The 27,334-nt window shown below is 38.3% G+C and overlaps 1 protein-coding gene across 2 annotated transcripts in view; it reads left to right on the forward strand.

Moving 5' to 3' along the window:
- The window catches only part of PDE7B (phosphodiesterase 7B), a 169,616-nt gene that overhangs the window by 129,699 nt on the left and 12,583 nt on the right, over nt 1-27,334 (forward strand). For both annotated transcript variants that reach the window (XM_088529870.1, XM_088529869.1), the window contains 6 exons: nt 3,778-3,861; nt 17,373-17,524; nt 18,707-18,770; nt 19,995-20,090; nt 21,757-21,857; nt 23,357-23,488. In XM_088529870.1, the coding sequence (XP_088385996.1) occupies nt 3,778-3,861; nt 17,373-17,524; nt 18,707-18,770; nt 19,995-20,090; nt 21,757-21,857; nt 23,357-23,488 (629 nt within the window). The remainder of the gene's footprint in view (nt 1-3,777; nt 3,862-17,372; nt 17,525-18,706; nt 18,771-19,994; nt 20,091-21,756; nt 21,858-23,356; nt 23,489-27,334) is intronic.

Consider the following 27,334-nt stretch of genomic DNA (forward strand, 5'->3'; position numbering starts at 1 on the left):
ACACGTGAACTAAGAGGAGGATAGAGGAAGGCAGGTGTGGTTGATTTAGCCCACCTCCACTTCCTACCTAATCTTTCTCTAATGATGCAGCAAGAGACTAGGTGGCACCTGGCAAGGTATTTTGAATTAACAAATTCATTAGGTAGAGCTACTTGATAACATCTTTTACTCATCAGAAACTTGCCTTTCCTGAGGGTAAAGTTAATAATCCTTGAATATAAAGTTTTTAGTGGCTTTAACTAAACAAGTGAGGATGAAGACTTATTCTGCATATAGATTTTTGCAGTGTTAGGTACAGCCCAATTGTTTATTATCTGTAAAAAGTGAAAAATAATATAGTCAGCTAGAATGATCAGTGTTTTTCCACTACTTCAGCCCTAAGTCCTCAGATTTACTGCTTAAAACTCATTTGCTTTGCCTTTTCTTGAAGAACACAAAACTGGTGGTAAGTTTCTTGATTATCATGCATGATCTTCAACTTTTCCAGGTCATATTTCAAGATTTATACAGTCTTAGCCATCAGCTACTTAGATTGTTTTCATCACTTCCTTCTGAATCTTATTCTTTTGATGACTTTTTCCCTTTCTGGTGCTCCTCAAAATGAGGATTACTCCATGAAGCTTTTCCTTTTATGGGATGACTCTCTAGTTCTCTGGTTACCTATCTAGAAAACCCCCTCTGCACTTTTTTTCCAGAGGAATTCAGTTTTCTTAAGTCTTTTGCATAAACTCAGAGCAGGTATTTTGTCTAATGTTGTCGTATCTGTCTAGATTTCCCCCTTTTCACTACAGTTACCTTGCCTGAATAATGCATTAGCTACATTTAATTCTGCAGGAGAGAGCAGCAGACCACTAGAGGAAGTTGGGCTACCAGGAAAATGTGGAAGTTGGAGTAGCTGGGCCATAGAGCAACAGTAGAAGAGAAGCTAGCAGTAGCTAGATGTATTTAAAATAGTCACAGTCACACACACTTGATATTTCTCAGCTTTGTGTTATCCTCAAATTTTATTAGTATTCTTCTACTTCTGAGCCAAGATTGTTCATGAATTTTTTAACACTGTTCCAAATATGAATCTTTGAAAGCCCATGACAGTAATTGTTCCCCAGCAAAATAGTTCTCTTTCAGCACATCTTATTATCTTCTTACTCGTATTCATTTCCAGATATCGGTATTTGTACTTGTCTCTTGCCTTCCCCAATATTGAAATCCATATGGTTGAAATAGACTACATTTATTTTTCTTGTATAACAATTACCTGTTTTATTGAAGGTAATTCAGTATCAGGTTTTATCTGGCATGGTCTGCTTTTAGTAAGCCCACCTTGCATTATCTTCTGTTTTCCAGTTGTCTACTTACCTTTAATTTACCTTTCATTCTATTTGGGATCAGAGTTGGATAATTTTTCCAATATCTAAATATGCATACCTTTGTTATTCTCTAGTTGTATGTACCTTTCTTGATCTGATAGATTTGTTCTCTCATGATGTCCAGAAAACAAAAAAATAATTCGTCCTGAATTTACATTATCCTATTGTGGTTTTTTTTTTCAGATTTTTTGATTTGGGATTTCTCTCTTTCAAAGTGTTCTGAGTTATTTGCTGCTTTACTCACATTGGTGATATGTTTATCAGTTCTGCTTGCAGTTTCCTGTGAATTCATTGGTGCGTATAGGAAAAACAAAAGCCGAGATCAAGGCACGCTGTGAATTTACATCCATTCTTAATTGGCTGATGCTTGCTCTAGTGACAGGCTCCAGCCTGTCTGATGTTGGCTTGCATTGTGTGTACCCTATGGCTGCCCTTGCTCTCTCTGCATGACTCACCCCATTCGGTGGGGCTACCTTGGTAGACAGCAGTACTCGCAAGTAAGGGCGCTGCCTTGTGAACTCTGACTCATGGGCGCTCATGAATCCTGTGGTGGTGTTTTACAAACGATTCAGCTTTCTGTTCCACCCTTTTGCCTTTATGCAGAAGCATCACAGGAAAATTAGGTTTCTGTGCCTCAGCTGCCACAGTGATATTGGCAATGTTATTTTAAATAGCTGATGAAGATGGGCCCACGCAGTTATCACATACTTGAACTGCAGCAGCTGAAGAGCAAGGGGAGGGTTGCACCTCGTGTCCTGCTGTCCGCAACGCAAGTGGCGTCGATGACTGCTCGAGTTTTTTGAAGCTGATTCCTTAGAGCCAGGGACAGGCAGCTTGAGGTTGCCAAGTGGGAGCTGAATATAGTCAGTGCATGGTCTGTTTCTGGGAGCAAAAGAGAAAAATGTAAGTAAGGAAGAGAGAAAACAGGTTTATACTTATAATCTAAAGTGATTGTGTTTGAAATATTCCTAATTTGACTTCATGCTCCTATGTCTTTCATAACTCTAAGGACTTCCAGAGGGCACAGAAGACTTTCTCTTCCTAGAATATTCAGCTTAGTTTTTACTTGGCCTGCATCCCTTAAAAATAATTGTGAGCACATTTTAAGTGAACATTACATAGAAAAAATAACAGTATCTAACTAGGTCCTTCTTTTGTGCTGCAAGATGTTTTCTTGTTTTTAAGCTTAAGCGGTAGAAGCTAGCAGCCAAATTCTTCGATTCTTTTTGTTTAGACTACTCAGATGCTGCATTCAGATCCCAGAGGAAGCATTATTCAAAATAACTAATAATTCATAATTTTATTGCAGACTTTGCGAGGCCCACAGTGTGAGCTGTCTCAGGAAATGCTGTGGGTGTGCTTTCAACACCATGCTCTGTGTTCCTGGAGAGGAGGAATTGGTCTTGTAGAGAACTTTCGAGTACTTCCATCCCAGATCCCAAAATCTCCAAGCTCAGTCCTGTTTAAGAACATTAAATGCCTCGGTCTTGTGCTTTAACTGAAAAGACATGAGTAAATTATAAAGCAAGATATTTAAAATTATGGAAATGCAAAAATTTGTTCCTTGGTACTACCTATTTACATTAAGATTTTGCAACTTCTAATCATGCTGAACAGTATTTCACTCCTTAAAGCGGTTTTGCCTGTTTAGTCAATATTTGTGGTTAAGTCAGGTTCTAGACACAGTGATACTAATTCTTACAATTGCATTGTAATTTCGTAACATTTAACCCTCACTACAGAGATTTAGAATATATGTTTATCTGAGAACATCAGATTTCTTTTAAAGAAATCAATTTCAGTGTCTGAAGAGAAAAAGGTTGATATTTTCTGGGAATGCTCAAAGTGAAAAGAAACCAAAATATGTTGCTTTGTTATCATCTCATGATTTGGAGACCAATCCCATGAGTTTGGAGATTTGGAGAAGGCTGGCTTGTCTTTTGTTTTTTTTTTGTTTTGTTTTGTTTTAGCAGAAGCAGATGGCAGCATTAGTCTTGTTAGCCTTGGGTCTTTTGTAGGCCAGCATTGTACTGTGAGCCTACTCTTAGGTTGAGTCCTTCGAGTTTAATGCCGCAGCATTCAGAATCCAACTGGAATAGTTCAAACAAAAAGCCAGACCACAGAGTCTTTCCTCCTGAAGCTGTGCGGGTCTCCTTGCTGGCTGAGAAGCTGTTTGGTGGGATGGAAATGTCTTTTTAGCCCTTTTGTTCTGATAAGTGGATCAACTGTGCTGCTTTGCTAAATGCATGTATGCCTACAGGGATGTCGTGGGAGACAATTTTTTGGACCTGAGTTTTCCCACTGGAGGAGCATAAACGTCACCAGTTTGAACAGAAAATAGATGTAGATCTAAACAACAGAGAGAGGCAGCGACCCCTTCTAACGTCTCTGGGGATTCTGTGTTTTGCAGGAGATGCACGGGTGAGAGGTCAGACAGGGGTTCTCGCTGAGCGCCGCGGCTCCTACCCGTTCATCGACTTCCGTCTTCTCAACAGTAAGTGCAACCCCTCACTCACTCCTGCATTTCTAAATACATGAAAATCCCTGTTGAAAGCATATGGCCAAAGTGTTTTGTTTTGAACGTGTCTGTAGTCTAGCTGTCTTCATACAGTCAGCATTGGTAATTCAATTATTCTCACTTAGTGCTTGACTGTGAAATGTTTTGATTATGAAAATACTGTCCATAACGCTGAGTCTGTCAAGTAAATACAGTAGTGCCATGGCAAGTGCTGGGGGGGAGGAAGGGGAGGGCTTTGGAATTAAAAACATAAACCTCTATGTCCTTTAGCCTCTTAGCCAACAGTTGGAACAGATTTATGTGAGTCTGTTATCCGGTCATATAGAATTGGCAAAGAAGGGGAACATGTGACAACACTGACCAGTGGTTTACAATAACATTAATTTTTCCAACAATTAGAACCCAATCCAAAGCCCCATGGAGTCTTCTCATTGACGTCAATGGATTTTGGGTCAGGCCAGCAGTGAACATCTGTTAAAAATAATCTTAACCTCATTTTGATTGAAGTTATTTTGCCACTGTTGTAAATAAAGGAGGGCAAATCTTAACCAAAGAAAAGCAGGAGAAAAAAGCTTGTTTTTTTTCACCTCATGAATTCTCTGTGCTGACGCAAACCTGTTAGCCAGCGTACAAAAGGAGAGTGAGCTCTTAGTCTTGGGTGCTGCAGCATTCAGTGCTAACCCTGATATTCAGATAGAGACAGAGCTAGATGTATCCTCATGTGCTGCACAGATCACTTGATTTAGCATTTGAAACAAAAGTCATTTACTGTCCTCATCAAAATAGACCGAAACTCCAACAGTTTGTTTAGTGATTACAGCTTCAATCTTCTAGCGATTATGTTTTTCATTAAAAAGTAATTATGAAACCAAAGTTTTAAATCTTCTTGCTCTAACCGCTTTCCAGAACTACTGGGAAGAGCAGGGAGGTAGGTGGCAGGAAGGGGGGAAAGAAGAGGAGCTAAAAAGGGTGAGGCCTGGCTTCAAGACGGGAGAAAAGCGCAACGGGCTTGGGCTCTGATATGCTGCATTCCCACAAGCTGGCAAAATTACTACAGTCTGGCAAAGTGCTTGCTTTCAGCCTTGTATATAAAAGATATTTTCTAGGTCATAAGTCCATCAGAGTGCTTGCTATGGCTGAGCTAGAAAGACATAAGGGCTAAGATGGGTCCAGCAATTTGCCGAGGACAAACAAGGAATAATACAGTGGTTGAGCAGCGTTCTGAGGATAATTTCATTCTGGCTTGCCTGTGAAAATGTGGAGGAAAAAATGGTTTAGGCGAAATATTAGAGTTGATTCTCTTGTAAAGATGGAAAATATATGAAACATTTTTCACACAGTAGAAGCAACTAGATATCCACATTTACATGCAACTGAATTCATTATTTCATTTTTATTTTAGGTGTATGCATGTTACTTAAAATTCTCATCATATATGTTTCCCTGTTAAAAGAACCTAAAATTTTGCAGCTTTTTGTATGGAGATAGACTTTTCTTTTTTACTCCCTGTAGCTGAAGCTCTCTACCCGTCAGATCCTGGCAACTTCTGGGAAGTGCCAGTGTTTTCCCAGCACTTCTGGGACGTGCTTCTAGTGTCTCATCTAGGAAGTGAGATGGAGTGGTGAATACTGAGCCTACTAACCCTTCTGGTGTAATTCCTGAACTTCAGCAATGCTTTCCTCTATATGTACCTGTTCCTGTATAAGGCAGTTGGTCTTTCGTGCTTCTCTTCCTGTGCCCTCTCCTGGGGATTTCTGATTTGTTCTTTCTTTGTGCTGTTTTTCCTTAATCCTAAAGAAGATCAGAACTGAGGCCGACTATGACCTCTCTCTGTATGTAAGAAAAAGCTCTGATACTGATTTTTGGATTTCTTATTATTTGGGGATTTTTTTGTGTGTGTGTAGTTCCTCTTTTCTGCCTTGGAGGTGACACTAGATTACTTTTTTGGTGCAAAATCAAATTATATTTCTAGGCACTTGACTGCTAACTTCGTAGGTGGTAAATGCACTTGGGCAAGCTCAGGTGGTGTCCTACAGGTACATGAATATACTCAGTGCCTGAACATGCAGATGTGTGTTTCCAGGAAGTAAACAGATTTTTATTTTAGTTGTCTATACATAATTGTCGAATCATTTTCTTCTGTACATACTATATAAGTTGTAAAAGAAACATGAGTGTTGTACAAAATAAAAAGAAACAGATCTTATAAATGTCACTATTGCAAGCCTTTCTTTTTTTTTTTTATTTGAAAAGTGCCCAAGTAATGCTTACAAGTAAAACTCTGATGCAATGTTTTTCTATCTGTTTTGGAGCAGTAACTGATAGGCAGCAGCTGTATACTAAGAACTGTTACAATGAGGAAGAGAGGGATGGGATGGGGCACAGAAAATTTTATGGTGAATATCCTCAGAATTTGCAAAGCACATCATAAGCATGACTCAATCTTCTTGCTGATTCAGACAAATGGAACTTAAATAGTTCCATTTGATAATGCCATCTGATATACCATCTGAAATGTTATTCCAAATACAATACCACCATTTTTCAAAATAAGTAAAAGCATTTTCCTTAAAATTTCAGGATATTGTTGTTTACTGGCGACAACATTGCTTAAATATAACTCTTTTAACATGTTTGACTTCTAATTTCAGTCAAGCTAGTAAATTGGCTTGTATTGGTTAATATTGAGTAGACCATATCTTTTTATCTTTTTTTTTTTTTTTTTTTTTTCCTTCCCCCCACCCCGGATTCCTGTAGTAACGTCACTGCGTAATTAAAGACACCGTTAAGTCTTTTTGGATTGGATTCCTGTTTCTGAAAATGGAATCCTTTATAGACATAATCAAAGCCAACTGGATTAGTGTCAGCTTCTTGTCGTTTGAGCTAATGTCTGTGATGCCGTCTAAACATTCCTCCATACCCTGTCTGTGATATATAGAAATTTAGTGCGAGTTCTTTCACTTTGTGAGTACCACGTTGTCAAGGCCATGAGGATTTTGCAGGATACTATCTGGAGGAAATGTGAGGCTTTAACATCTTCCTGTCTTTTTGCTACATAGTTGCAAACTATTCTTGAGCTGTAACTGGTGACTTTTGGAAGTAGGACGCAATTCTAGAATGCAAAATTAAATGTAAAATACATCCTCTTCACCATGGACTCCTAGTTTCTGTCTTGCTAGGAGGGCACATTTGTCTCCTTGTCCCTGCAACTTGTGGAGACCTGCATTGCTGGCCAGAGGCTCATTCCTGTAGCTGGTATGAACGCAGTGCTCCAGCTACGTAGCAGCTCCCCTCTTCAGGAAAGCAGGTGACATTAGCCAGCCCAGTGTTAAGAACTGCAAGACGCAAGCTGTCCCTTTTCCCCTCCTGCCATAATAAAGACAAGAGGACCATTTGCTCCTGATGATGGCTACAAGCAGACCTCAGAAAAAATAAGCCAAAGATGGCAGACCCAAAGCCCCATGATAACTACAGCAATCATGAGCAACTATTCAAGTTTACAAATGTCTTCTAAACTGAAAGGTACAAGTTTTGCACAGTCTCAGAGATTGAAAGGAAAAAATGGGAAAGACTATTCTCCTTTCGCAAATAAGACATTCCTTAAAATGGGAACAGTGGAAAGAAGATGAGTGAGTGTCATTCTATTTAAAAAAAAAAAAAAAAAAAGAAAAAAAAAAGTGATTTAACATTGGGAAACTCTATTTTCCAGAATGAGTAATATGATGAAAAAACGAAGTCTTAAGTGCTGTAGGGCAACATGTATAAATGGTATAAGACTGATTCCAAACCAAAAAGTCACAAATCTTCGGAAAGTTTGACTCTAAACTCGGTAGATCAAGTTTATAACTGAGACTAACGCAAGCTGAAATTAATGATGGCAGTTTATTGGCACTTTTGCATTTCTATAAATTAAATTAACCTTTATGCATTACCAGTACAGAAGAGTAGTTAATTTGAATATGTGAAGTGTAATGATTTAGATTTTGAAACACTTATACTGTGAAAATTAACTTCATCCAATTTTCCTTTGTGGATTTTGGAAATAAAGGGTCTTAGTAGTAAGGCCGCAGTAATTTAATTCTCTGATTGACCAAGTTGTTCAATGAGTCACTGAACCGGATCCCTCCAGTGACTAATATGCAGTGATTAAAACAAGTTTCATTATCCCATGGTGAGTTATGATGGTGACCAAGACGGTACATTTCTTCATTGCATTAACTAAAAGTTTGAGGGATAAATCTAGAATGAAAAATGGGCATACAGCAATAACCAAGAAGACCTCAATCTGGTCCAATTTTATTGAGTCCTGTGTTCTATAGATTAAACAGTATAGAGTAACCAAATAGCGTAGGTTACATATGGGATTTCATTTACAACCTTGCTTGTGAAGCTTTCAGACACAGAACAAGGAGACTCTTAAGAGTTACATGCTCGTTTTTCTGTTCCTGCCTTCTTTGTATTGAATTTTTGTTTCCAAATTACAGAATTAATAGTCTCTAATTGACCATATATAAATACTGCTGTCATAGAAGAATAGAATTAGAATTATTTCTGTTTACACTCTTAGCTTGTCCTGAAAATTTCTGCATTGGGAGTATCTTGCTTTCGTCATAATAGTGGTAGTCCCATTACTTTAATTATTTTGCACCTATGTGTTTTCAGTAAGGCTTCTGCAGTAAATATAAAAGTATACGGTCTACTCAACCAAGCAAAATGGAGTCTCTACACCAAAATAGTGTTACTTTAGTTATAGTCAGACTCAAAGAAAACTTCGTTTTATGACATCTTGCACAACACATATGTACAATCTCGGATCTCTGGGGTAACTAAGAATACCTGAAAGGTCAAAATATGTTCATCGATACCACAAAGCTGTAGTAACTACTTTACTCTGTGCATTAAGATCTATTAGCATGCATGCAGAAGTTAAGTCTGAAAAAATATGCTGTAAGTTTAGCTCAGAAAATTAAATTCACATAAACAATATATGGTTTTAGTTATAGGAAGTGATATACAGTAATACTGTGATGTTCTACTTAGTCTCTGTCCTTGACTTGCTGTCTGATTTGGGTCAAGAAAGCTATTTTTCGGTTAGTTGGTTTGGGCGTAAAGTGGTGCTTTGCAGTCATGGGAAGAATTAGATAGATAATGATAAAATGAAAAGCATTGTCAGGATCAGTAAGGAAGGATAATGAAGTCTCCTCAAAGAATCAAAGTCTGTGGACTTCTGAATCTGTGGTTTCTGCCTGTCTACAAAAAGATCCATTTGCAAAATTTACATTCAATTTTGGTTTTGGATTTTGAGCAACTCCAAAGCTTTCAGGTAGGGCCCATCTCCAGGGAAAATAAAACCTAACCACAGCCACCAACCCAAAATTGAACTATCAAGTAACCTGAAGCCAAATGCGTGAGGTTAAAAAGGTTGGGTTAACTGTCTTGTTTTGTTGCCTTTGGCTAGGAAAAGAAGTGGGAGTGAGAGATGCCTTTTAGATATTTCTGACCCAGGTTACATTAGGACACAACAAGTCTTGTGAGGAAGTTTCAAGGACTCATTGGATTACTCAGATCCCAGCCCAGCCTATAGAAATGAGACCAAAGTCCCAGATGGTTATTAAATTCGAAAGGGAAAGATCTTACGAGGGCTGCATCATTTCTACATAATACCTTATTTAGTTCCTCCTGGATAAGTACATCCAAAAGATACTCATCAGCATCCCAAGGACACACAGACCGTTTAATCTGGTTAGGCCTGTGTTGGGTTTGAATGACAAGAATATTTCCAAAAGTGAATCTGGCTTACAATTTCTTATTCAAGAAAAAGGAATTGGAGTTCTCTTAATAATGTTTCAGCACAAAGATGGTTCTGTTTTCTAGTAATACTTCACTATAATCTCAAAGTCCTTCCTGTCACTGGAAGGTGGTCTGTTTTTTTTTCCCTCCCCTCTACTTTCATTTATAAGACAGCTGTTTAGAAGGGTTGGGTGCTTATGTGTGTGTTTTAAGCATTCTGTATTATTTAATGAAAAGGTAGATTGAGAAGTATATTCTACTTACTGCCATTCATGCTCCTAGAGTAGCTTCAGCTCTTGGTTGCTTGTAGAAAATGAAAGGCGGAATGTGAAGCTGATTCACGTATGTGTTTTTCACATGCTAACAAAATGCATTAGTTTGGCATGCACGTGCTTCAGGAGAACTGCTGAGAGCGAGCAGAGCAAGGAGAGAGGCAGCTGTGCCACACGCACAGCGTCCCGGCGAGCAGTGACACAAGTGTGCACGTCTGTAAGGCGTTCACTTCTGTGGGGCAGAGCTGGGATCAAGTCAGCAGAGAGTGTCCCTTTAAAGGCTTCCAAATGAGTGTCTCCTTCTGCCACCCCACCTTCTTTTCCCTGATTAGCAAAGGGAAAGGGCGTACTGAAGATAACACTGAGGACACTTTCCATATGACCAGAGGAAAAGAAAGAACAAGGAGAAGGGATCATTAAGATGATAAATGAAAGTTGGACTTGCTGTTATTACAGGTTATGTTGCTTTTTCTCCAGGGGAATGAAGGGGGAGGGAATGTACCATTTCCTGTTAGAGAAACTATAATCAGCTATAGAACATCTGCAGTCATAGGAAAAAGATCCTGACTGTTCCACCGCACAGGGACTGAAGCGGCAAAGTGAAGGTTCGTAGTGAAATAACACAAACCGTGTGGTGAAAAGGAGCACAACATGTTTCCTAATAGCTTGTAGAAGGCTTATTAAAGGATGCCAAAATGTTTGTTTGTGTAAAGATGACAGCCAATAAAGGCTTAAAAATGTAAAAAGAAACTAATCTAAATGCATCTTATATTTAGCTTTGAATCTCTTCCCTTTCCTGCTACCAAGGCTAGTATTCCATTACTTAATTAGCCTTTGAAACCCGTGCATCTCCAGAATTTAGTATAATGGGATAATTCAGTATCTCCGTAGTTCTTCTTAAGTTCTGTAGTCTCTTTCGGACAGTCTCAAAATATGTTTGGAAGGCAGGGAAACTGCGTGACTAGTATTTTTCAAGATGCCAACAATTATAGGTGAACCTGGTGATCTGGAAACCAGCCTGCTTTAAGTCACTGTCACTTCCAGGATATTGTTCAAAAAGAGGAGGATGCCCCACAGTAAGTGACCTGGCAAGTTAGTGCCCCAGAATCTGTGCCAAAGAAGCATACAAGCATCTTGTTTGCAAACAGGATTCTGTATCGGAATTGTGCATCTAGTTAAAAATGGGGTCTTGACTCAAAATTGAATATTTTAAAGCTTTCCATTCTGCTAACTTTTACTTTTCTCTGTTGTGTTGAAAGCCCCACTCTTTCTCACAGACTCTTCCCAGCTGAAAGAATTATGTTCATGTGTTCAAAGAAAATAATACATTTGTCACCCATATAGACAATCCTAGCCAAATGGAAAGCACTTGACCTTTAGTATGAGTATTCTCAAAAGTGAAGGAATGAAGAACAATTCTTCTTGTAAACAATGTTTGTTTACAACAATTGTTTACACTTATGTAAAGTTTTGGTATACTGAGATTTGTGTATTAATTGACAGCAAGAAGATGACGAATGAAATTATTTCTACTGATTTGTTACTCAGCTGCATTTATGTATTGTGAATATTGGTATAATTGACATTTATATTACAGTAGTTGCAAACACATGGGCAGGATACTTGCCCCTAAAACATCATTCTTACTTAGTCTTTCAAAATCTTTGAAAATCTATGTGTGCTGCTGCTGCTGTCTGAGACATATCACAGAAATTTTTTGAACTTCAAAGTTTAGGGGAACAGGAAAGACTAGGACACAAGAGAGAGGAGAGGTTACCTGTACATCTTCCAGGTTACCTTCTCAGAAATTCAAATATGAAATATCATGCTTGGGGTTAATTGTTTTTACTTGTACCAATTCAGATGTCCTTTTTCTTGTGGCTGTTGTCTTTTGGGTAATATGATAAATTTGCAAAGAAAGTAGCTATCAAGAAGACACAGCACTTTATAAAAGAAATTTAGCCACCAAGTCATGCAATGAGTATGCCAAACAAGACTTTAGTAAAGGGTGTCTAAAATCTAAATTTAAATGTCTGGCATGAATTGACAGAGAAAAAAAAAAGAGAGAGAGAGAAAAGAAAAACAAAAAACCTACTGGCAAACGCCCATTATTCCTTATTAGTCAAATATAGCCAGAGCTTTTAAATAAAAGCTTTGCAGTCAGTTGTCAAAACAGGAAGCAGCGCAGGAAATTGCCCCCATCACATATAGGATCAGGATCAAATTGCTTCCTAGAGGCCTCTCTGTTTACAAACTGGACAGTGACTTTTCTTCCGTTGCCAGTTCGAAGCTCTCACGTTATCTTCCAGCGCTGCTTTGCCAATCGTGTCTGATTCTTTGGGCTTTTCTTTGAAGAGCTGTGGATGAGCCCAGCAAGTCTTTACACCCTCAGAAGATGGGGAGAGGGTGTTGTCAACTGTTTGCGTGTAAGGCAGGTGTTTAAAGACCTGATTTATACGAGTTGGGTTTGTTCTGCATCCTTTTGTGGGAAGAATAGCAAAAACATTTCCTGCTTCTGAATCAGTTAGCTTCTGGAAAATTAATAAACCTGTTGTTATCTACTTATGCAGCCGAATGACCTGTTTTTATTGCACGCTGAAGCGCAATAAAATAAAAAAAGGATGCCGTGAAGGAAAACTCACAGGCCTCATTTGAATGCCTAACTGAGTTTGTTTACTTTAAGAGAACAATAACAGTGTAATGGATGTCTGGTGCAGAGCTAAGTACATCCTTGTACAAATGTGATTTATGTGATGGTTTCTGAATGCTAACCACTGTTAGCAGAGCCTCCGTAATTATTGTACCAGCGCTGCATGTGGGCACATGCTGGCACAGCAGTGTGCAAGGGAAATCTGAAGGAAAACTGGGAGCCGTTCCTAGTGCGGGAAACCTCCCACCCTGGAAGCAGGAAGGGAGGGTGTGGGGATAGTGAGCGTAGATCCATATATCATGTTAAGGAAGGCAAGCATATTTGCTTAACTGGAGGCTCTTTGACAGGAGCAAGGACAAAACCATTCATTCCTATAACTCATTAACCACCAGTGGGTCATAGGCAGTATCCAAACCATGATCTGACAGTGTATATCCATGATGTTAAAATGCAGTGGCCCAATAGAAAATACTTGTGCTGCCTTCAAGTACATGTTTCCTTTAGCTTGAGTGACCTGTGTCTTTGGAGGTAGACGTTAAACTTTACTGGGAGTGCTTTTTTGGGATGCTCCTGTGGATGCAGGTGTGTAACTTATACAATAACTTCGTGCAGTATACAAAATAAAGGCTACTGTGTTGGGCAGTAACTCCATACGGTAAGAAGATGCGCATCTTTAAGAGATACGGCTGATGCTGTTGTAGGTAAACAGAGTATTCAGAAGTTGCCACAATTATGGAAGATAAGCACAGTTTTCAAGGGAGTTTTTATGGGTATAATCAAAAGATATTCTTACTCATCTTTGAAGCTCATTTCAAAATTGCACATAATTACTAAATATTTCCCACATGAGCTTTGCAGCTTGATTCCCTTAACTAGATAATATAGCATTAAATTTAGTATGCATATTTCTAAGATTGAAGTTCAGTGATATCTTCAAAGATATTTTTGATTATTTTTCTTGTAATTCATTTTATTCTAAGTAGAAATGGTTATCAATAATCCATTGTGTTCCAAAGGTGTCTTCATCAAAATTTTACAGATAAAGTTAAATTAACATTTAAAGTTGTCAGTAAAGAAGTGGCATACACAGTGTAAAAGCTACTCACATAAACCATTTATTTAATATTAAAGCTGCATATTGATTTTGCATATTTGTATGAGCTACTGACTCCCACGTGCGAGGAATAGGTCTTTGTTATTGGGAGATTCTGATATGACTACTGACATAGGACAGAATTTGAGCATTTGTTCTGAGCAGCTTCGTTTTGGGCTCTTGTTATTATTCAGGCATCTTCTTTTTCTCTCAGTTTCATACTGTTGGGGTTTTCTTTCTTGTTCAGCATGGGAAATGGAAATAAAAACTGTTACTGAATTTGGTGCATTTGGGGCAGGAGAGGGGCAGAATCTTAGTCCGATTTTATGCAAGACACCATCAAGATGAGGCATACTCTTGAGGATGGTATAATAAGCTAAAGGACATCACAAATGTTTAATTGAGTTGGCAAATTAGATATGTTGTAGACAAATCTCTCATGGCTGAAATGAAGTAGAAGAACCTGGATTTAACAGGTTTCAAACAATATTCAGAGTTTGCACATGGATAGATTGCAGTATGGGATTTGGACAGTCCTGTTAAGGGCCTCGTTTTGAAAATTCACTTCCTAGCATTCTTTATCTACATTATGAATTCCTTCTTATAAGAATGAAAATACAGGGCAATGGATTATTGTGAGTAATGTTTGCTTAATATATTGTGATAAATTGCTTGTCTGCAGAAAAAAGTCTTTTGTCAGTCCAGTTATTAAACTTCACTTGAGATCCGTGGCAGTTAAGTATTTGAAGCAATATGGCACACCAACAGCAATGAACATAATGGTTCAATCCACAAAATGTGCTTCTTACTCCAAAATCATTTATGATTCAGACATTTCAGTCTGATGTGTTTGTGGTGTGGTTAACTATTATCTGTGCTACTGAAACGGTCTGGTAATCCACAGAGTAAAATACCCACTTCAAAATAAATTTACTGCTGCTCATGGGAGTTACATGCCCAGCTTTCACTTTTAGTTTACCCACAGGAATCCCACACGTGAATTTTAAAGACCAATTGGAGGAATGTAGGTGGTAATTTCAGTCATCTGTGTCTGGCTGAAAAGCCAGATAGAAACTTAGATAAAAAATAGTTGCAGCAACTGTTCAATTTTAGTGCACAAAGGGGAAGTGTTAGGTGCTTTAAAATTTAACCCTGTTACCTGAAAGCAGGGATAGTTTGGGAGCAAAGATGGAATTTGGAAAGTTGGGGAGTCAAGAGAAGCTGGCGAAATTTTAATAAGTGAATTAATTTTAAGAGTGCTTTGGTATCTGGGAATTAGAACTGAATGCCTGCAACTTCTTAGCGCTATAAAGAGAAAAGAAATGCAGAATTAGTCTACCAGTTCTTCCACACATCGCTGTCACTGGATAGCTGTTAGCACTTACTAGTCACTCCTTCAATAGGCCATGAAATTGTTCCAACTTTTAAAATGTGTGAGAGAATTAAGGCAGGTGCTGGCACATCATAAATGAAAATCAAGTCCTCAGGCTGGTACAGTAGTGACATTGTTACTGTTTGCTTTCTTGAAAACACATGGCTCTTTAAGTCATGATAAAATTATTTTCTGCCTGTTGTATTATTAAAACTCTGTGGGGTATTTGGGCTATAAAGTATTTGGGCCCAATAAGAGCTTCTGACTTACAGGTCTGAGAAAGAAAAAAGATATTTCTTCGTATTCAGTCCATGAGTATGTTGTTTTTTTGCTGTGATTGACTTGTGTCACTTGGTAGTTGTGATGTTTGATAGCTGTTGGGTTACACAAGGAAGATGTGCTACAGAAGGACCTCACACATCTGCTGTTGGAGGAACCAAACACTGAAGCATCAACAGTTCTGAAAAACCTATTGATTTCTCTCTTTCAAAAAAAAAAAACTGTCAAAACAGTAATATCATTGAAAACAACAAAGTCATATTTTAATTTATGATTTTTTGATATAATTTCATAGCATGAAATTTAATCTCATAGCAGAACAAATTCCCAGCATATACATTAAATGAAAAAGCAGAAGAAGCAGAGGAATCTTCAGTCCACAGCTATTTTTCCCTAGCTGTTTAGACAAGAAATTCAGTGAATTACTAGGCAGCTTTTTATCTCAAGCAACCATTTCTCTTCCCCAAGCAGTGTTTGACCTCCAATTTCTTACAAGGTTCTTCTTATGAGTAAAATAAGTAGGATCTTACTACCTTCTGACAACTTACTTCTGTCCTGTCTTCCAAAACATATACCAGACTAGAATATAAAGACATCTCAACTGTACCTGAAGTTCTGTTAAAAGTTCAGATGAGTGAGCTAAGTCACAGTCAGCTTTAGGAAGCCCACATATTTCTCTTACTAATAATAGAGTCATTTAATGACTCTTAAGTACTAATTTAGTCACTCTATAAAACTATATGTATATATTTTTACTTTTATCTTTCCTCTCGTAATACAGCATTAGGGAGATGAAAAGTAACATATTCTATTCGTAACGAAAAATGCCCGTGTTTGCTTTTTATATTTCTTTTTCTAACTGGAGAACTGAAATACTGCCGCCTTTTGTAATGTCCCTTACTAGGAAGGAAGAATTGCAGACTATACGATAGGATCACTAACCTATTTTCCTTCTTTTTTCTTTAGTGTTTTCTTCCAAAATGGTTACACGTTTGTGCTTTGAATCTGTATTTTGAAGTCTCATCCTTTTTGCTTTTACTAATTTATGGTGAGAGCAGATCCTGTATTGCCAAAGCTGTGCATAAGGCAATCAGTGTCCTCTTGGAAACCACCCCATATAAAGAAGTGCTGTTAACTTACACGCAGCAGCTGTTGGGAGGAGACTGCACCGTGCATGCCAGCGAGGGGTTTATAATGTTATTACAGACCACAAAAAAATTAATAATTCCACTGTCCATTCACAATGGGCCACTCGTGCTCCTGGCTCGATAGCACGGATGTGTGTGTGCACTTTGTCTCCTTTACTGTCTAAAACTGTACATTAACTCTGCTGTTGCATGGTATGAGAGACTATTCAGAAGGTCTAGAGGTTCAGACATCCGTGTAGAGGATGATTTCTGCTTCATCCTCTTCACCTTCCTCTCACTGCACCTCAGTTTTAACATACCCATTTTCCATAAGCATTAAAATAAAAAATACTTACTTTTCCCAGTCTTCCTGCTATGTTTCCAGTAAGGTTCAAGTCACTGTTTGCATGATTATGTTGTATGCTAGTATGACACAATTTTAACTGATTTTAGGGACACTCCCAAGGTACTGCTATATTCTGTTTTAGAGACAGGGAACTGAGGCACAGAGGGCTAAGAGCAAGTTTCCCAAACCTAACTTTAGGCTCCATCTAGACAGGTAAAGCTAGGTGATAAATTGTACCCTAGATGACTTACCTAAGATTATATTAGATGTCTATAGCAGGCAGTGTCTCGAACTCAGCTATTCCAAATCCTAAACTACTGCTCTATTTAGTGGAACATATTTGCTTCTGGAGCTAAACAAATATATTTGTAGGAATTTGTCTGTAGGGATTCAACATTCAGAATGTTGCTCTTTTCTGAGGATTAACGAGAAGAATTACTTTTTTTCTCTCTCTTTTTTTGTATTATTTAAAGGTTTTGTAACTTTGCTGCTTAAATAATCGAGAACATCGTCTATGATACTGGGCTTCATGGTTTCTCTGCCAATTGTTTTCCACAGATACAACGCTCTCAGGGGAAATTGGCACAAAGAAAAAGGTGAAAAGACTGTTAAGTTTTCAGAGGTATTTCCATGCATCCCGGTTACTGCGTGGAATTGTACCACAAGCCTCTCTGTACTTACTGGATGAGGACTACCTTGGGCAAGCAAGGGTAAGAAAGACAGGTCTCCACATCTGCATTTCTTCCAGCAATACTCCAGAGAGCATCTGCTCTATTTCAGTGTTCAGATAAGTAAGTGCATGGTTGATCTTCCAAAAATGATCTGAGCTGCCTCACTCGAAACATACTGTAGGCTTCTTCTGACTTTTATGTCATAGCCTTAAAAATTGAGTCCCAAAGCAAAAGGGAAAGCTGTTCAGCATTTCAGATACTGTTAACTGAAATTATAATCTAGATTTAATAAATGATGAAGGATCCCTAACTGAGTTCCTGAATTAAATGAGTGCAGCCTGGACACAGGATTTAAGTTTGTGCATGCAAAACCTGCAGCACTCTGTCAACTGATACCTAGCAACTATTAGGGCAAAACTAGGAAACAGGAACGTTCACTGCAAAGAACTTCATGATACTCAAATATAGCTCTTTTATTTTACAACTCTTATAAATGCTCTGAATTACACTTTCTAACAGAAATTACACCACTGACATGTGTAGGATTACTTGCACAGACAATTTTTAACTCTCTGCAATAGAATATTGCAAGTCAGGTGTTAGAAATCAGTTAGGACTCCAGAATGGATCTGAATATAGATTAAGAAATCAGAATGAACACACAGAAGTTGCCATTATCAGTCATACAGTTAGTCCAGACCTGGTCTATTGACTGAACTTGGCATAGCTGCAAAAACATTACTTGTGGCGGTAAGGATAAATTCTTCCGTGTTACTTCATAGAAGCACATTCCAAGTATCTAAGTTTATAAAAGCTGTTCTTCTGTGTTGTTTTGTTTAGCAAAACATAATGAATATTGGCCTGACTGATGCATGTCATCTATATTATACTTTATTGTAAAAGAAATACTGAATTCATTTTCTGATGTGAAGGACAAATATGAAAACTGTGCCTAAAATGGCATATTCTTCAGAATATTTCATTTTGACTCTAATTGAAGGTCTTTTTATTGTCAAGTTCAACACTTCCTCAGTTAAAAGAAAAAGAAGTACTTCAAGCAATACTGAAGCCTGATGTTTCATATACATCTTTGTAGCTTTCCTGAACAGAAGGTCAAATCTGCAGCAATCAATTCTGTGCCTGAATAAGGTGGAATAAAAATTTAAGCCTCTTTTACAGCGTGACATGCCAGTCATTTGCCTTTTCATATTTGTTTTCTAGCATATGTTATCCAAAGTGGGAATGTGGGATTTTGACATTTTCTTGTTTGACCGTTTGACAAATGGTAAGTATTTTTTAACAAGTTTTATTATAAGAATTCTCATATATGACTGTTCTAAAAATCCCTAATTAATTATCTTTGGTTAGCTTTTTCTATTTAGACTATTGAAGAAAAATTGTGCATAGTTAATGGTAACCTGGGACATATCCAGGCTTTCTCCAGAACTTTCACACCTATAGTGTAGCGTTTAAAGTATGTTTTTTATGTTAATCTAATCTCTTGCATTTGTTATGGTCACTTTTTGCTTGTTTATTGTGAAGGGTTTATTCAGTTTCCTTTATCCTGGAAATTCTAGAGGTACTTTAAAACATACCTATTAGAAACACAGTCCAGATCTCTATAATCAATCAATTGTGAATCAGCATAAAATCCCTTGGGCAGAAAAGAATCCTGTCATTCAGCAATTAGGAAATGACGTTAAGATTTTTTACTTTTTTAAAAAATCATACATTTTTACATTTCTCGAAACATTACTACTGAATGACGTAGTGCAAGCTTTTCTAAATGTTGAATATACACGTCGCTGATCATGTAACACCTGTTAGGCTCAATTTTGTCAGTTGCCAGTATTGATTTCATATAAGGCACACACATAACATCAAGGTGAGACATGAGGCTATGAATGATGCAACTCATTTTCTTTTGTGCCTGTTAGTATTGCCAGATCCTGTCATGTGGTACGTATGTGGATTATTCGTATGTTTGCAGAGTCATGTATAAAATAAAATAAAAGCTTTAATTACGAACTGCTGACTTACCAGTAAATTGTAACAGAAAATTTCTAAAGAAAAATTCTAAGTTTGATCTTACCCTAGCTGAAACTAATACAATACAGCTAGCAAGTGCTAGAAAAGCCATTCTCCTTTTCTGTATTTTCTGGAAGCAGGCTTGGATTATGAAGATGATATGGTTCTCAAACAATACTATTGTAAGATTTGCAGATGGCAGCGTATCAATTCGCCCTGTATCACGATGAAATAGTAAGCATGACTTCTACAGCATCTAGACACAAGAATTGCTTTCCATTGATGCAGATCGACAGGCAGTCTTGATTATGTATGGAAGCAACTTATATAAGCAACTCTTGAGTATATGCATGAGCATCATCCAAGCTCACATGAGATGCAGAAAACTACCAAGATGTTTAGTCATGCCCGATTTGCCACTACACCTACGTAATTTGCTCGCTGTTAAAGGAACCTTAACCGTTTTTCTTCCTGTTTGTAGGAAACAGTCTCGTAACATTGCTTTGTCATCTCTTCAATGTGCATGGACTTATTCACCATTTCCAGTTAGATATGGTTACACTACACAGGTTTTTAGGTAAGTAAATGCTCATCAAAATCTTCTTTCAAATCAGCATACAGCTTAAGGAGGGCACAGAAGAAGACATAGTCTTGAGCTGAAAGTTTACGTAAAATAGTGAAATTGTTGCAAATGTTTCAGTAAACCAGTTCTGCGAAATATATTAATACACAATTTACAGGCACTCAAGTACTATTTTCAGTACCTGTTAAGTCAGGGAAGAATTCAGAAGACTGTATTGGGCTTAAGCTTTCCAGTACCATAGTTGCATTGTTGATTTTTAAAAATTTCTGTCATGCAGAGACGTGGCAGACAGAGCAGGCCCACACAGACAGGCACACATTGCAGAACCTACCCAGGCACAATGAAATTGTGGTGCAATGTCATTATTTTAGTGACTAATAGACCACTGAGACCCAGGGCAAAAGCTTATGTGCAAAATTTAACAAATTATATCAAGCTGTCTACACTGAATAGTGTTGATGAAAGCCCCTGCTGCTGTTATTGCCAACAGAAATATTAGACCCATGCTGTCAGCAAACCAAGAGAAGAAATTGGCCAAAATCAATTACTTTTTGCATTATGTTTTGAATACAGCTGAATGCCAATTTGTCAGACTGTCAGAGAGAGCTTCAAAGGCAGGGTGTCATCTTTAAGATGCATAATTGTCACTTCTGGAAAGCATTCCTCCAGTTCAACTCAGACAGGATCTCTAAACCTTTTCTAGCTGCTTTGGGCTGATATGCAATGGACTTTCAGTTAATAAGAGGAGTTTAGAGGATTACCAACTGTAACTTCGGATGCTGTGGAAAGGAAAACAAACTGAAAGCTCTTTGGCCCACTCTGTGCTGGAGAGTAGTGCCACTGCAGTTTTGGCTGTTACCTCTTAGTTTTATTAATTTGCTCTTCAAGGAGAGCAATTTGGGCAAAATCACATCCAGTTTCCTATGTGCAAGTGGTGTTGCCCCAGGATTTATAGTAGATCATCTAATGTTGCAGGCAGAGCTGCAAGGCACAGATGAGTTTGAAGCACAAATCTCAATGATTTTCTTGTGCTAGTGGAAGCTGAGAATTAAAAGGCTGGCTCACAGTCTTCCAGGTGGAACAGTTCCAGCACTACAAATTAAAACAAGAGGGACTGGTATGCTAAATGGAAACGTAGATGTGAGCAACACTATCAACAGAGTTTTGCTTCAAATACCCAAATCTTTCAATTCCCTGCCTGCAGGATGCAGGAATACCTTTGGCTATAGTTAGTCACTCAAATAATAAATGATGTGAGGCTATGGGGACCTCACCCCCTGTTGTTGTAAAATAGGTGGTACTGCCTTAATGACATATTACTCGCCTATGACAGCAACCTAAATAATTACACTCCGTTGTGGATAGGTTTGCCTTTTTTTCCTTATTTATTTTATTCCTGAATGAGAGCCTTCAGTAGGACAAGAAAGAGTTGATTTATGAACTAGACCCAGTATATCCCCTTGGGCCTCACAAATCCTTTCATACACCTTTTTTTTTTCTCTAAAAGCATCCCTATAAAAGCACCAGTCTATGCACACTTGAGATATTTGAAGAAACTCAGCTGACTGTAAAACTCTGAATTGTATTTTAAATCCAATTTCCAATTGTGGCCACGAAGTTCAGAGACCAAAGGATCTTTGTCTTCTGTTTTGGTTCCTAGTTATGGTTCAAGAAGATTACCATAGCCAAAACCCCTACCACAACGCCGTCCATGCTGCTGACGTTACACAAGCTATGCACTGCTATCTAAGGGAGCCCAAGGTAAGAGCAGCCTTTCACACTGATCTTGCTTTCAGATAATTCTCAAATTGTTTCCCCAAGATTTAAAAACAAACACACTATTTTTAGATAGTGGTAAACGATTGCATGCTAGAAGTCGGCAATGAGTCAATGGAGTCAGCTACAGATTCCAGCTGCTGGAAACAAGCTGCTCCCGTCACTTCTCGCTACACGGATGATATATCAGAGCGCTGTCACAGGAGCTCTGGCAGGATTTACTGCAGCAGTGTGTGGCAGTCGCCCGCCGGTGGTGACGGCCTCCCAGGAAAGTCTGCAGGAGGGAACGCGTGCCCGTGCCTCAGCTACCTCAAGGCATAGGCCCCTGTCATCCGCATTTTAGAATGCCAGATTGGGCAGCAAAGCAACAAAAGTGGGAATACAGTCCCTTTAGCTGATACTGTTGTAGAAGTGTCCTCTGAAAGAGTGAACAGCAACTTCTTGAATGCTATGGCATGTCCCAACAAAGTTAGGATGACTGAGGACTGGGTTCTTGCTTAATGTGTTCCTGGGAGGCGCTTTAATGCTAAGCACAGTGTAAGAGTATAACTGACATTAGCTGATTTGATTATGACTCAAATGAAGGGATCTGCTAGAAGCAGTAAACCGACAGACCAGAATAAAGTAGTAGTAAGTGAGGACAGGAGCAGGTCTCAGCCTTCCTGCACTTTTATCTCTTGCAAGATCTGCAAGTCCCTGCTGTCAAAGTGGAGTGGACAGCTGACATCCAACATCTGTAGGATACATCTATTAATTTCTCATCACAGAATGCTTCGTGCAGATCATAGATTTGTACTCTATACAGATTCATGGAGCTGATAACTAGCTAACTAACTCTCCAAAGTAGAAAGCCGTAACACTTGCTGTTATTTTCCAACAATTGCTTCTGAATTAGATGTTTTATAGTAGAAAAGAATCTGGACAAGCTTTCAAACTTATATGTTTGAAGCTAGGAAGCAAAACTTTGTCTTCTAATTAAACACCTGTATTTGCACTGAGATGTCTAGCAACCAAGTCTGAAATTTAAGAAAATTATAAACTCGCTACATTTTACAGTACAGTGCTTTGCCAGAAATGTGGTCTTACCTATTGCTGGTATTGTTAAATATTTAGTATGTCAGAGCTCTGTCATATATCCTAACATATGCCAACCGGTTAGCATAACTGTTTTCTCTTTTTAAAACTGAATCTTTTAGACTAAGTTCAAGACTTGTGTTAATTACCTTCTCTGTAGTGCCATAAACAGTGAAGAAATGAGGAATAGGAAATGTACCAGTGCATATATAGACTGCTATTTTTATAGATGTCTGTTCTACAAGCTACCTCAAGAAGACTGTTTACAAAATTTATTTGTATATGATCACTTGTGTACTCTTCCACAAAACAGAGCAATGTCATGATATGTCTGCTGGTCTGTTTATTTGCCAGAAGAAAGAAACTGTTTACCATTTGTGTTTTTGTTATGATTAACGTATGTGATTCAGCTTGCCAACTTCCTTACCCCTTTGGACATCATGCTTGGACTGCTAGCTGCTGCAGCTCATGATGTAGATCACCCGGGGGTCAACCAACCCTTTCTGATCAAAACTAAGCACCACCTTGCCAGCCTCTATCAGGTAAAACTGCTCATCATGTCGATGAATATGTAGAGCAATTTGCAGTGAACATTTTTATACCAAAGTCGAGGTGGGCTGTGGGTGGTGGTGATCAAGTTAACGTACGTTTTAGAGTCTGGATGGTCTCAGCAAAGCTTCTCATTGGGTATCTGTTCTCATAGCAAGGCTGATAGACCTGAGAAACAAGGTGAAAATGTCAGTATCTTTTGAGGACATTTAAACCAAATCCAGTTATTTCTTTTGTGGTTTTAAGAGTTATTTCTATTGTGGATCATCTAGGGTACGAAAATGTAGGTAGGAGATTTAAAAATCACAAGAGGGAGAATTTGTACTTCCTTTTCCTTCAGCAAGCAAGTGAACAGCAGGAATGTTCTAAATTGGTGCTACGTTAAAAGAAGCTTTTGCTTCATGTGGATCTAGTAAAGTTAAATACTGCAGTTAATGAAAAAGAGAAGATAAAAGAAACCAGATGAAAACTTGTAGATATTTACAAACGTGTGCATAGAGATATCAAGAAAGAACACCTCCTCTTGATTAGTGGCAATTTGTGAACCCATCCTCCACAGACTTTTGTAGTCTTCTTTTTCTGTATTTGTAGAGTTGGTCCCATAACAATTACTGTAGCTGGTGATTGTATCTGCAATTACTATATATGTGTGTTCAGTGTAATGAACCTATCTTTGTGTGTGCGTATCTATTAATACATATACAAGTCCCTATTTCTTCCATTACACTTCTGCATGTGTGCTGACCGTTGCTCCATTGCACTAATCTTAATTCACTCTTAACTATGTACCTTCTGCATGTGCTTGTTACATCAAGAAGCCGTTGTGGTTTTTTGTGTACTTGAAATGAGCTTCTCTCTCATTTTCCCGTACTCAAGCATCATTTGGGTTTTGGATAAGCAGTTGATTGCTTAACAGCTGAGCTGTCCTTGTGCCTCGAGATACAGTCAAGGCTGCAGGAGCTCCAGCCTGGACACAGGGATGATCAGGCAGTTAAAACGTTGTGCCTGGCCCTGCCACAAAGTGATGCGCCTGGTTAAGTCATCCCCGTGCGTGTCTGGAGCATTTTCTCCAGACTTTTCCAAATGCCAGTTGAATGCGGAGGGGGAAAAAAAGCCAGAGGACTTGGAGAAATTGTGTTAAGGCCCTTTTAAAAAGGAATGGAGCCGTTCAGTATAAACTCCGGCCCTTTGAATGGTTGTAAACAAGTTGTTGTTAAATTAATAGCGGGAAACAGTAAAATATAATTAGGTTTAAAATGCAGGCTAATTTGAAAAAGATGGAGCTAAAATAAAATATTAATATCTTGGAGAGATGATTCCTGCTCATCTAACTTGTCTTGAATTTACTTTCAACTGTTGGTTAGAAAAGGAAGTGACAAAAACAGAAAATAGAGTGTTTTGAGAGTAAGTGGAATTTTTAAGTACCATGTTAAGGGATGCTCATGACAAGACACGTATTTGATGTTAATGATAGGGCAGGTTTGATCTATGTTCTTTTGTCTTAAATTGTTTTCTAATTAATTGTTAATCAATGCTGGAGAGATTTTTCAATTTTTCTTGTGACAACTTTAGATTTAGTAAGATTATTTTTAAAGGCAATTATATTCTGGTGAAGGTTAGAACTTTAACTTGTGCTTGAAACTGAGGTTAAGATTTTCTAGGGTTTTGTGGGTTTTTTTTACATCTTCCAACACAGCTACAGCTATAGCTATTGACAGCTTCTGACATGCGTATATTCAGGAATTGTGTTTCAGAAAGATGGGTGTCATCACACAAAAGTTGAAAACTTTCTATCTTTATTTTAAAATTAAATCACTATTTGAGGATAGAAAGCATTTTTGTAAGGTGTAAGATATTTCCACATGAGTCTATTGCATGTCAGGAACCAGAATTTTGCACATAAGTGCAAGTGCCTCGTTCAAGTTTCTAGCGTTGCAAGGACAGTGTAAAAGGTGACATCAGGGACCTTGTAATCAGCCTTCTGTGAGGATCACAGGAGCATTCCCTGTTAAGTGATGCTGGCTTTGCTTCTAGACATCATTTGTCATTAATGCAAAAAATAAAAGTTGTGCTCTTGTTGGATGGTCATTGTCTTAGGTCTCTGTAGACTTACAAGTTCCCATTAGCTGTAATTCTGATTTAGCTTATCCAACATTATTTCTACTTCTTTTGAGTAAAAGCAATGTACTACACAAGGTTGTCCAGCCTGATGCAATCCCGCTTTTCCATTACCCAACCTAAAACATCAGACCGACACCTGAAAAAGTCATATTGCGTTTTCCTTAAAAATAAATACTGTATTTTGCTGAGACAGGAGTATGAATGTCCAAGGAAATCAAATAGCTTTGATATAAACAAGATTTTATCTTAAAACTTCAGGAATAGAGAGTTAGGATTTTCTATCTTTGGTTGGATCTGAAGTGAAGACTAATAGTTTATAAGCCTAGAACGATCACATTCAATATCTATACTACAAAAATGATTTTAGAAGTATATGAAAGTAGCTTTAGTATATCCATATATAAAGTAAAATTAGAAATAGGTATTGAGTGTCAGTTATAACTGTTATACTTTGCAGCCTTTCTTAAAAGCAGAGTTTCTAATTAAAATGCCATTTTCTGGAATTTAAGTTTGTATAGCTAAACCAATTACCATATGATTTTGAGTTATTTGGTGGTGAATGATGCTTTTGGTATAATTATACCAGAGTGAGAGCTTCAGTAAGAGGGACAGATTTTTGCTGCATTTCCACCTCTGGATTTCCTTTGCTTGTAGATTCACAGTGCTCAGTGCCTAGGGCTGGAAGAATGGATTGGAAGATATCTAGCCCGCCATCCCCTCTGATCCAAAATAGCAGTTTTCTCTGGAACTAGATAATGGCTAATGCTCCTCTCCTCAACTTATTATCCTTTTCCATATGTAACTGTAGGCAACGTGGTGCTTTGAGGAGCCAGTGGATAGTTCAGAGAAAGTCACAGGTTGGAGATTTTGTGTTAGTCAAAGGAAAATAATGGATTTCCCCCCCTCTGCCCACCTGTTATGAAGCCTGTATTGTAACCATCCACTAAATTAAGGCTCTAGATGCTACAGAGGCTTCCCAACATTCAGCCATAAAAGCAAACCTATGCTATTCAGTGTTTAAAAAAAAAAAAAAAAAGGCAAAAAAAGGGAAGGGAAGCAAACTTTAAATCAGAGTTGGAAGCTGAAACTACTAGCCTGAACTTCGCACTAGCGAGCTATCACACAGCCTTTTTCATGTACAGGTTATCTCCCACTAGGCAAAGACGTCAGGTAGCTAGTGGCAATTAGCCTTCCGAAGGCAGAGGAGGCTTCCCGGGTGGAAAAGCTGACTCTTCTAATTGCTGCCAACAGCCTCAGGGATTCTGGCTGCTTGCAGGGGTGTCATATGACTTCACGCTCAGTTGTCACTTGTTAACTCGACTTTTCCTTTTCCCGTGTCCATGTGCTTTTAAGTGTGAGAAACCAAATACTGTAGTAACTTTGATTTAGCTTCCCAGTATAGTAGTGAGCAAAGATCAGAAACTCACAGAAATTGAACTACTCTGGGCTGGATACCCGAGCTTGTTTTTCCCTTTAAGCGATTAGTACTTGGTTGCAAGAATGTTCTTGGATGCCTGTACACCCAAGGCTGGTCTTCCGCATGAAGCAAGTGCAGGTTTTCTGCACAGAGCTTGGGAGAGTTGGGAGCATCAGCATGGGAAGTGTGCATGTGGCAAGAAACAGAAAACACTGAGGACAGGAGGCTCGCAAACCCACCTGTGAGCCAGTGGGAGCGAAAGGGCAAAAAGGCCTGTGTCACAAAATAGGCAATGCTGCAG

Source organism: Tinamus guttatus, unplaced genomic scaffold (genome assembly GCF_059628265.1).
Source record: "Tinamus guttatus ecotype Peru unplaced genomic scaffold, ASM5962826v1 Tinamus_guttatus_pri_ptg000351l, whole genome shotgun sequence".
NCBI classification, from domain to species: Eukaryota; Metazoa; Chordata; class Aves; order Tinamiformes; family Tinamidae; genus Tinamus; species Tinamus guttatus.